The 10,281-nt window shown below is 43.6% G+C and overlaps 1 protein-coding gene across 1 annotated transcript in view; it reads right to left on the bottom strand.

The window, feature by feature from the left end:
• The window catches only part of CEP170B (centrosomal protein 170B), a 57,654-nt gene that overhangs the window by 6,887 nt on the left and 40,486 nt on the right, over positions 1 to 10,281 (bottom strand). Inside the window, exons 13-16 of the mRNA XM_017728943.1 lie at positions 10,238 to 10,280; positions 6,770 to 7,019; positions 4,352 to 4,511; positions 464 to 502 (exon numbers count right to left, since the gene is read on the bottom strand). Of these exons, the coding sequence (XP_017584432.1) occupies positions 464 to 502; positions 4,352 to 4,511; positions 6,770 to 7,019; positions 10,238 to 10,280 (492 nt within the window). The remainder of the gene's footprint in view (positions 1 to 463; positions 503 to 4,351; positions 4,512 to 6,769; positions 7,020 to 10,237; position 10,281) is intronic.

Below are 10,281 nucleotides of genomic sequence, written 5' to 3'. Positions count from 1 at the left end.
TCAGGCAAGCCCAAGAGGAACACTGATTCATTTAAGTCTTGTTCAGACAGGTATGGGTTCGTAAGCAGATTACTAGATCCCAATCCTGCAATTGCCTACCCAGTGGAGTCATACCACAAAACCCTGTCGGGCTGTTCTACTTTAAAATTTTGAGTCTTGAGCACATATTTGAAAAGTACATCTTTTGTCTTTTTTGAATTTAGCTAGAACTCAGAAAGGCCCCATATTATGTCTTAATATATCAATGCAACATTAAAGACACACTCAAGCAGAAACCATTTAGTAACACATGAAGAGATGAAAAAGCAATACAAAATCACTTAAAATGCAAATAATTAACAGGAAGAACACAAACAACAAGACAGTTACTCCTGTTGGGTTTACTGACAAAAACTCTAAAAGAAGGGGAAGAAAATAACAGTGACAAGACAGAGATACAAAAATAATGGGATGGAAAGTGCACCTGAGATGGATATGCCAGCCGAAAAGATCTACGAGCAATCTGTGTTAAAACAGAAACAAAGAGATCAATGCTAGTGAATGACTGTGACAGCAAGTATCAAAGAGAACACAGGGTTTGGGGTTATTTGGGGTTGACATTTTCAAAAGCACATTCCTGAAGACCAGCACTCGGTGCCCACCCCCCATCATGCACTGAAGTCCACAGAGATCCTGGTCACCAGCCAGTTCTGCTGAGGTGGCCTCGGGCAGCTCCCCAGTTACTCCAAACCAGACTGTGCAGAGTGAAATCCAGAGCTCTCTGGGAAAGGGCTGAACATCCAGCCCAAGAGGCTCTTTGGTTGGCTAAGCACACATCTCCTGTGAGCAAACCATGTGCCATCCAAGGTCCAAGCTCCCCACACTCTATGCAGCAGCACTTGGGTTATACACAGGCAGCAGGTGTGAGATATTATGGTGCAGAGGCAAAACAGCCAAAATGTATAGCTTATAAGCTTCCTTTCATCAAGTGCAGAATCACTAAGTTAAGGCTGTTTGTGGCAGTGAAAGTGTCAGAAGGGAATGAGATACTGCTACAATGAGCAGGTCTCAGCACAACCAGCTGAAAACAAGGTAAGGACAGTGCCTGCTCCACCATCACCGGAGATTTCTGTACACGACCTGTTCTTTTCTCACGTTTTCTCTTCCCCGCCACACCCATAAGCATTTCCTCTTGTCATACCAACACTCATACTGAGTATGTTACACAACAACTTTACAAACTTAATTGGGCTCTTTAGTTTTTGTTATATCATTATCAACTTTTTATAAGAAGACCTGCCAAAAGAATTTTATGCAGGGCTGAAATTCGCAGAAGTAGACAGTGGTTTGGGATCACCCAACTTGACAGTGTTTGCAGCAGCTGAGGTTTAAGTTTGATGGTTCAGCTCTTCAAGAAAGCTGCATCCTGCAAAACCTACACACCCACAAACCAAAGCATCCCAAACAACCCATGGCTTTGGTAAACAGGAATCACGAAGGTTTCACCCTTGCTCAACTCCTTTTTTTTTTGTTCTGTTTGGTTTTGGTTTTTTTAATTTGCTTAATATGTAACAGTCCTCAGCCCTATGTGCCAAGAATCTATGTTATCATGAACTGTACAGCTGAGGCTAGAAAAACAAAACAAAATCACCCCAAACATGCAACTGGGGAAATGGAAAACCTCCCTGGCAAATATCCAATCCAGCACTGAACCTGAAAGGACAGAACATGAAGAATAAGGTTTAAATCTAAGGCTCCACCTTAATTTATAAGAGGATACTCCTAATTTAATCTTTAACCAAGCTTCTTAATAAAAGTCATTTAAAAAGCAGTTCATTTGAGGCTGAGAAATGCTGTGCCACACACTGGTCCTAAATGACATTTCTGGTACAGCATTAAACACTCAAAAGTGATTCCAGTATCAGTACTTATTTTTCCTGCATTTTCCCCCACTTTTTTGGAATAGATATAAATATTTAGTACTAGAATGCAGAATGGCATACAACACTGCATGTGCCAGAGCAGCATAAGAGACAGCCACACATACCAAACTTTTCTTGTATTTTCACATAATCCCTTTTATCAGATGTTTCAATATATTACTATTATCACCATGATAGCTATTTCTCATCACTACGTCCTTTCCCAGAATATTTAATATAAAGTTGTTTGATAAGCACCAACAAAATTCACAGTGCATAGCATCACCCACACTGATCTTCAGCTATTTCCCAGCAACTTCTCTGCATCAAGCCAAAATTATTAATTTAGCACAGTTTCAACAATACTCAGACTGTGGGAAGAAGGTGTGGTGGTGCACTGGTGCTGAATCTGGTCCAGTACCAAAGATGAGATGTCTGTTTATTAAACTCACATCAGTTTATATTGTTGCCATTCGCTACAAGACTCCCAAGCTGCACTGTTTAGGATCCCAAGCTATTCAGGATCCAGCTCCACATCTCAGCACTGCCAGCAGAAAGCCCTGCTGATGGAACTCGTTCCTGGCTATCACTAATGTAAGGCAGCAACACTGATGCACTGTGGCATTTTGGGCGTAACTCTAATGGCCTGCCAGCTGCTGGCCCTGCTGAAATCATGCTGATATCCACTCCTATTCAGAGTGAGCCTCATCAGAAGCCTTTAGAGTGTTTTCAGCCACTACGTGGACACACCAAAGCTTATGGCTCCTGATCTGTCTTCACAGGCTCACATCAGTGCTACATCCTTTACACCACCCTAAGATCTCAAAAACTGCTCTAGTAGTGAGCACTGCCAGGACTATTCCCTACAGTGTGACAGTCCTACATTTGCTCTCCTGACTACTGTGAGGGACTGACTGGCAAGTCTCCACACAGCAGCAGTGCAAAGCCACAGAGAAATCCTCACCCAGGTCCAAGCAATCTTGGGTTTGTGATTTTGCCATTCAGCATCACGCTTTGGAGAGTGTCATTTTGCACAGAGCAGAAACACTGTTTTGCAGGTGTCATCCTCTAGCAGCTGGGAACATCCCTCTGTATGAGCTGACTGATGGTTGAACTCTTCAGTGGGACTCCACAAAAAACTTAGGTGTGCTTCTCTTCCTCCCCTGCTTTTCTGCACGCAAGTGGGAGCTGAGTAAAATGTTTCACTTGCAAGTCAGAAGTACAGTAGGCATATCGCCTTTACTGCGTGAAAAGAATAATACAAAAGGCAGCTTGGCAGGCGTGGCACTTGCAAGGAAACAAAGCAATAAAACACTTTATCTCAGAGCCCGCAGTTATTTCGAAACATTTGTGCACTTTGGCTCCAAAAGGCCCCGGGAAAAACCCCTCCCTGAGCAGGCTGCAGCTGATCTTGGGTTTAGCACAACCACAGCCACACTCGCCTGAGGTTTTGGGTATCTCCCTGAACTTCTGCTTTGCACCTCCACTGCTGATCACAGCACGGTCACAGGGCCTCCAAGGACTCTCTTGGCAGAGTAACAGGTTTGGTCTCAGCTTTGAACCCTGCCTAGGATGGGTCTGCAATTCTCACAAGAGTCAAAGACAACAGGGGGCCAGGGGAACCATCTGAGCAGCAGACAGCTGTGTATTTTTTAAGTCCACACTGGTGGTGCACAGGAGGGAATTTGGATTTAAACAGTAGCAAAGGTAATTTTACTTGAGCAGTTGGGAGTCTCCTGGTGACTTTGCAGCCAAATTTGAGCTGAGCTGGTCCCTGTGCTGCAGCACCGGTGAACCCAATTAAGAAATTGCCTCTCTCCTCCCCAGCCCAGTGCAGACAAACTGTGCTACACAGTTTGGGAGGAAGCCACAGCTTCACTCAAGGGCTGGGAGACAGCACTTCCCAAGCTACCTGCCTGCATCCCTGCCCAGCTCCCAGAGTCCTTGCCCTCCTCCATCAATACTCAGATGGAGGCAAGGGATTCAAGCAACACCTCCACAGCATTTCAGCAGTCCTGGCAGACAGAACACAGCAGAGGTACAGAACACACAGCTGACACAGAGAGTGCAGCCAGGGCACATGGTCAGTGCCTTGTGTGAAACAAAGAGGAAGGCTCTGGCTCCCTGGCACAGCAGCACAACACAGCCCCTCCATCCTGTTCCTCAGATGCAAATTTCAGCAACCGAACTCCAAACAGAAGCCTTGAGAGTCTTAGAAAATAATATGATTCCCATGTCTTGCAAAGCTGGCTGTGGCACAGAGGACAAAATAAAGAGCACTCTAAATAAGCGGCAGTTGATCTTTCTGGTTGTGTTTTTTAGGAAGACAAGGAACGAGGGATTTTCAATGCTGCAGCAACTGGGGATGCTGCCCTGGTCTCCCACCACAACCATGCCCCATGTACTTACTAGCACTGAGAGGCAGAGGTTTCTGTGATTCCGGACCTTACCTCTTCTCTTGCGGATATGGTGGAAGCAGGAGTGTTGGGCACAGAGCTGAGGGAGGGGCTTGGTCCCGTCCCCGAGGAACTCTGTGAGTCCCCATCTCCAGCAACATCGTGAATCTCTCGAGCAAGGATGGCCACATCCTTCACCAAGGTTTGGCTGAGCCTAAAGCACAGGCAGTGAAGCAGAACCATTAGAACATGGTCTACAACACGCCTCATATTCACAAAATCTAAAAAGAGGAGCCACAAAGGTTTGTGGGAGCTATAACCTCTGCAGAGACTAGGGCAGGCAGGGCTTTTTGGGGTGCCTTGGCAGGGTGCTGAGGAACATTCTGGCTGCATACAAAATAAATACACTTCCTTCCTGAATCCAGCTTCAAAGTAGAGAATTGATACAAAGCAAATTCTAGTGACTACATACTGCCAGAAAATACTGGCGACAATCCATAAAGAAATTTTATGTTATTGCTCCCCCACCCATCCACTCCACTTTTTTCTCTTGTTAATTTTTTTTAATACAATACAATTTTTCTTCTTTGGACTTCTTTGTTTTCCATCAAAAAGTACATATAGGGGAAAAAAACTTTTTTTTTTTAACTTAAAGAAAAAAAACCTCCATATCTCTTTCCTTTTCCTTGTGGTCTTCAGACTGTAAATCAAAATATGCCTCCACATTCTCCAGAAGAGCTGAGGGATTATGAGGGTAAGCATGGCATACCTTAGAGGGATCTGGTTTTCAGAAACCAAGTCTTGAAACTTCAAGCCCCTTGACAGGTGTCCAGTTAACACTCAGTGTTGGCAGCACCTTGCTCTACCTGCTCTAGAGCTCAAAAACAGTTCCTAAGTCTCTGGTTTGTTGGTAGCAGAGCTTTAAAAAACCCCTTCAGACCAGAAGTAGCTGTTGTGGTAATTTTAAAGGAAAACTTCCAAGAGAAAAAATAATCCTACAGCCAGTCAGCTTCATCTGAAACACTCTGTCTTCTTTTAATGAAAAAAGCCAAAACCAAACCAACCAATGAAAAAATACCCCAAAACACCTCACCAAACAAAAAGAAGTTATCATGGAATATTCCAAATTGGAAGGGACCCACAAGGAAAACCAGCAATGTGACAAAACTGTCAGATCATCAAAACATTTCCTTGGAAAGAAAATGCATAGTTGAATTAATAGAACACGGTTTGAGCTGCCTGCGTAAGGTACCCCCCCTCTTTGTGTTGGTTTGGATAGAGCTGTCACCAAACACTTCCATTATGTGATTTAGTACTGTAAACAAGTGGCATTTTCCCTTTTAACTCTCTCTGACTCCTCTAAACCCCTCCCAGTTAATTCGGGAGCAGCAAGGGAAATCAGAACTGCAATTAGCAGGCAGACTCCGTGACAGAGCCCTGCACCGTGCAGCGCCAGACGAGGCTGACGCAACCCTTTATTTATAGCTGCTGCGAGCCAGAGTGCTCCCCGGTGCTGGGAACGCTGATGGGAGGGAAGCTGGCATCTCACACACATACACACGCTTCGTGCAGCACAGGTAGAAAGCAGAGCAGCCTGATTTGAAGGCTGACACACTTTCTAGCAGCTTGACAGCAACTTTCAGGCAAGAAAACCCCTCCTGAGGTGAGCGCAGCAGCAGCGAGGCGATGTGGCCAAAAGCAGACACAAGGCAGCTTCCTTAGGCAAAAGTATTTCAAGCATGGCCAGTACAATGGAAGACCAGTATTTCTGGAAAGTTGGCATAACACAGTTGCATATTAGAGATGACAAACCTCAAATGCCACTGTTTAAAAAAAGAAACTATTTGTTTTATTGCTGAGGTCCTCCAGGCAACCATCAGACCACCAGTACACAGAAAGTCCCGTATCCAGGGACATCAAGCTAAGCAACCCAGGGACATCAAGCTAAGCAACAACTCATTTATATACAAGGTCTAGACAGAGTTCAGTTCAGTTGTGTCAAGCAAAGAGGTTTCTGCCCTGCAGCGATTTCTTACTGCTCCCTCACCAGCTTCAGGCAAAGCAGCTTCAACAGTTTACATACTCAGTCTTTGCTAATCCATTTGACTTCCCCTGCAGAGGATTAGGAGAGTTCACACCAACCATGCCACACACACAACTGTGACTTCCAGCAGAGAGCAGAGATATGCAGGTATAAACAGTTAAGACTTCCCACAGCTTGAACAAGAAACAAGCCAAGAGAAAATGCCCCGCAACTTGGCCTTTTCTAGATACAAGGTACAACCAGCACATCCAGGCTGGGAAGGCTCATGAAAACCTTCCAAGTCAATGTTCAGATATAAAGGAGATGTGGGCACACAAACAAATGGAGAGAGCCTCTCCTTCTACCCCCATACCTGGGTTTGATTTGAACACCAAGGAGAAAACAACTCATTTTCAACATGTGGGTTAACAGATAAAGCCCCACCTCACCTGGCTATTTCTGCTATCTCTGCTGTTTGCGCCATGAAGTTGTATGGGTCAGGGTTGTCATCAAAATCTTCATCGTCATCCGTTTCTTTGCCGTTGTGCTTCTGCTTGCCCAGCCCAGAGCCACGTATCCTCGGTGTTTGTGTGGCTGTTGAAGTATGGGAGCGTTTGTGTTTAGGGGAGCTGTGATTTGAGCCATATTCCTCCTCCGAAGTAGAAGTGTAATCTGAACCCTGTGGTCTCCGCCTTGATGCTTATAAAAAATGAATTGGTTTCAGACCAAGGACAGTAGTAAAGAGTAACTACAAAAGGCTGAAAAGTAACACAAAACTAGCCCAAGAGCACAAGGAAAGGAGAGTTTCTGTGCAGATCTTAATTTAAAACAGCACATTCTCTGAGCTTATTTCAAAGTTGAGCCCCTCTACGGCTCCCATTCACTGTACAAATTTGGACTAGGAAATTCCAATGGAAAATCATAATGACTGTGTTAACGACTCCATTGTAGTAAATTATTACCACAGACTTTGCTTTCCATGCACAGAAGCTCTGTGTGTAAGTACACATTTCAGACTCCTCACAGTCCCACAGAAGTCCTTTTCTAAAGAGAGCCCAATTTTCAAGCCTGCAGATACCTTTCTAATTAGCTGCAAGTAAAAGCAGAAGGAGGGGTTTTTGAGTGAAGAGTAGCTTGTGGTGCTTGTGTTATTTACAGGAGTCCACACCCCTGTGTTCACCTCCTGCCTCACAATTCACCATGAGTGTTCACGCAGTCAGGACTGGCTCCAAGCCCTGGAGCCAAGTGGAAGCTGCCCACTTATCCCAATTTGTTCTGCAGATCTGTAGACATCCAGGTCCTCCTTGCATGGGAAATGTCAAGGTGTCCTTATTTGAAAACCGGGCTCCCAATGTTTGCTGCCTCACTATACTCTCTACAGGTACTTGCTTCATTCCCTTCTGTCCTTCCCTGAGAATGAAGAGCCACCAAACACAGAACCAGATGAGTTATTTAGAATTACAACACTGAAAGACTTCACTGTGTTACCAAGACTATTCTAAGACTGAAACACTACAAGTGAATTAAGCCAGCATCATACATCATACAAACAAAACCAACTAATTTGGCATGTAAGATGCAGGCAGAAACTATACATAATTACTATATAGTGAAAGAATAATTCCTAGACATTGCTATCTCACCCATAGCTATAAAAATGCCTTGGCTTAGGATATATATATATATATATACACACACACACAGAAAAAATAAATTTACTCATATTCAATTAGTAGAGTTGTATCCCTTTTTTTTTTAAATGCAGTTTTAGAATCAAGAGGTCACCCAGTCACTAAATAGCAATTTTAAAATTATGAGACTGATTTTCCATCTCTGTACACCAAGGGAAAGCTGAATTGGCTCCTTCAGTATCATTTCGATTACCCTGAGTAAACAGATCATGTACACAGAGGAGCAGGGGAGACAGGCCCTTAGCCTTCAGAACTGGTGACTTGGATTATCCTGATGTTATCTGTGACTTTCACAGAAAGCTACTTCATATGGCCCAACAATACACTGGCATTTCTTGTCTCATGGCCAGACAGTTCATGCTGTTCCTCCACTAGCAAGATTAACTTTCTCCCACTGGGAGAGCTGGGAACTCCTGTGGTTAGCTAAACACTAAGAACTCCTGGAATAAATCAGCCATATCTGCCTCCTTATCCTCTAGGCTTGACACTTAAAGCTTTCAAGAGTTGTTGTATCATGCTAAAAAAAGTCTTGATGGCACAGTGCAATAGTCCAGTCTAACAACATGTCACTCTTGTTGCAGGAAGGGAGCTCTAGCTGCTGATTTGCTATGGCTATAACAGCATTAGTATAGGAACATGCATCACACGACAGCAAGCAGGATGAAGCACAAAATACACCAGCATGTATTTAGAGCTTGCACAAAGTTCACAATCCTATCAAGGAATTAGGAGGTTAGTATTTTAAGAGCAACTAATTCAGAGGAAGGATTAGCATCATCTGCTGTAACTATGGACAAGGAAAGGTGTTAGCATGCTGCTACAGAGCTGTGGAAATCAAAAACCAATTCATTTAAATAAAGAACTGGCCAACACTTATCATTTTTCTCCGAATGACTTGAAGCCTGTGGTCCAAAGGCAGAGGGAGTGCAAAGAGCGCCTCCTGTTCGGAAAACTCCGACCACATTATCTTGCTTTAAAATTGTTATTGTTTAACAAGAAGTTAATAATAGCATCATCTCAAAAAAAGGCGAGAGAAGAGACTGTACATACTCTTTTAGCTTAATCACATTCTGATTTACATGCATATACACGTGTAAGAAAAAAAATCACTAAAATTAAAGGTGAAGCTGAATCCACTAAAACAATCCAAATCAAAACAAGCAGCAAGTAACATTTTTAGCATGCAATAAAAATGAATACTGCAAGAGGGATAAATACTTCAGCTGTATGAAAATATATTAAAGGACACACACCTCCAGAACTCTAAGACCCCCTTACAAAATCACGAAACTGCTGAAAATAGCATTCCTCTCAACAGGACTGAGAAATCCAGTCAAAGGGGTTCTTCGTGTCCCTTTGGCTACCAATCATTCCTAAAATCCTAAGCAAACACATCTGCTTTGCCACATCCATGGCAGGTGAAGGACTACAGGCATAGGCCTGAACTCAGACCAAAGGTTTCAGGGACAATCTCCCATTACCAATTACCATCCTAAAGCTGTCATCTGAATTGCCCCCACCTCTTTCTTAATTGAAGGCTGATTTTGATACAACATATTTCAAGGGTTTGCTGAGTGCTCAGCTACAGGGCAATGTAGACCCCACACCTCTGCCTCGTGGGAATCACAACTGCACACCTGCCTTAGCTATGGCAAAAGTGAGTGGAAATACACAGAAGTGTCAATCTCTTGGAGTAATCAATGTGCAGTGTCCAGCTCTGTATTTACATTTACAGGAAGAACAAGGGAACAGCTTTCACAACTTCTCCTGTTTCAGATGCCTTCAAACTGGCTACTTTGGACATCAGCTGTCACCAACACCATTATAAGCTCTCTGGGAGAAAACTTTGAATGTTACAAGTAAAACAGAACAGAATTTCTTGTAGTATTAAAAAGGGGTTAAATTCTATCTTTTAAACAAAAATATGGCCAACTGTCAAATGGCAGCTGGTCGTTCAAAAAACAAAACCACTGGAGAAAAAAAGAAAAGTAGCTATTTGTAGTATTCCCACAGACATCACCACAATACCATCTCACTGTGTATGAGAGTGCTCTGCTGTCTCCAAACCCAGAGGAAATCTCAACATCCGTGCTGCTCATTAATGCAGACTTTTGTACTCACCAAGGCAGCACCTGTACTACTGTGATACTAATCCTTGGCAGCCATGTGCAGCCTGTAAGTCAGAAACAGGGGAATAGGGGAGAAATATAAAGCAGGAGCACTTACAGGATGATGAGGAGGAATACTTGACACTGCTTGAACGGGTCCTG

The sequence above is a fragment of the Corvus brachyrhynchos genome, unplaced genomic scaffold, assembly GCF_000691975.1.
Source record: "Corvus brachyrhynchos isolate BGI_N302 unplaced genomic scaffold, ASM69197v1 scaffold1, whole genome shotgun sequence".
NCBI classification, from domain to species: Eukaryota; Metazoa; Chordata; class Aves; order Passeriformes; family Corvidae; genus Corvus; species Corvus brachyrhynchos.
Note: the sequence above shows the minus strand (reverse complement) of the source record. Positions and strands in the feature narration are given on the sequence as shown.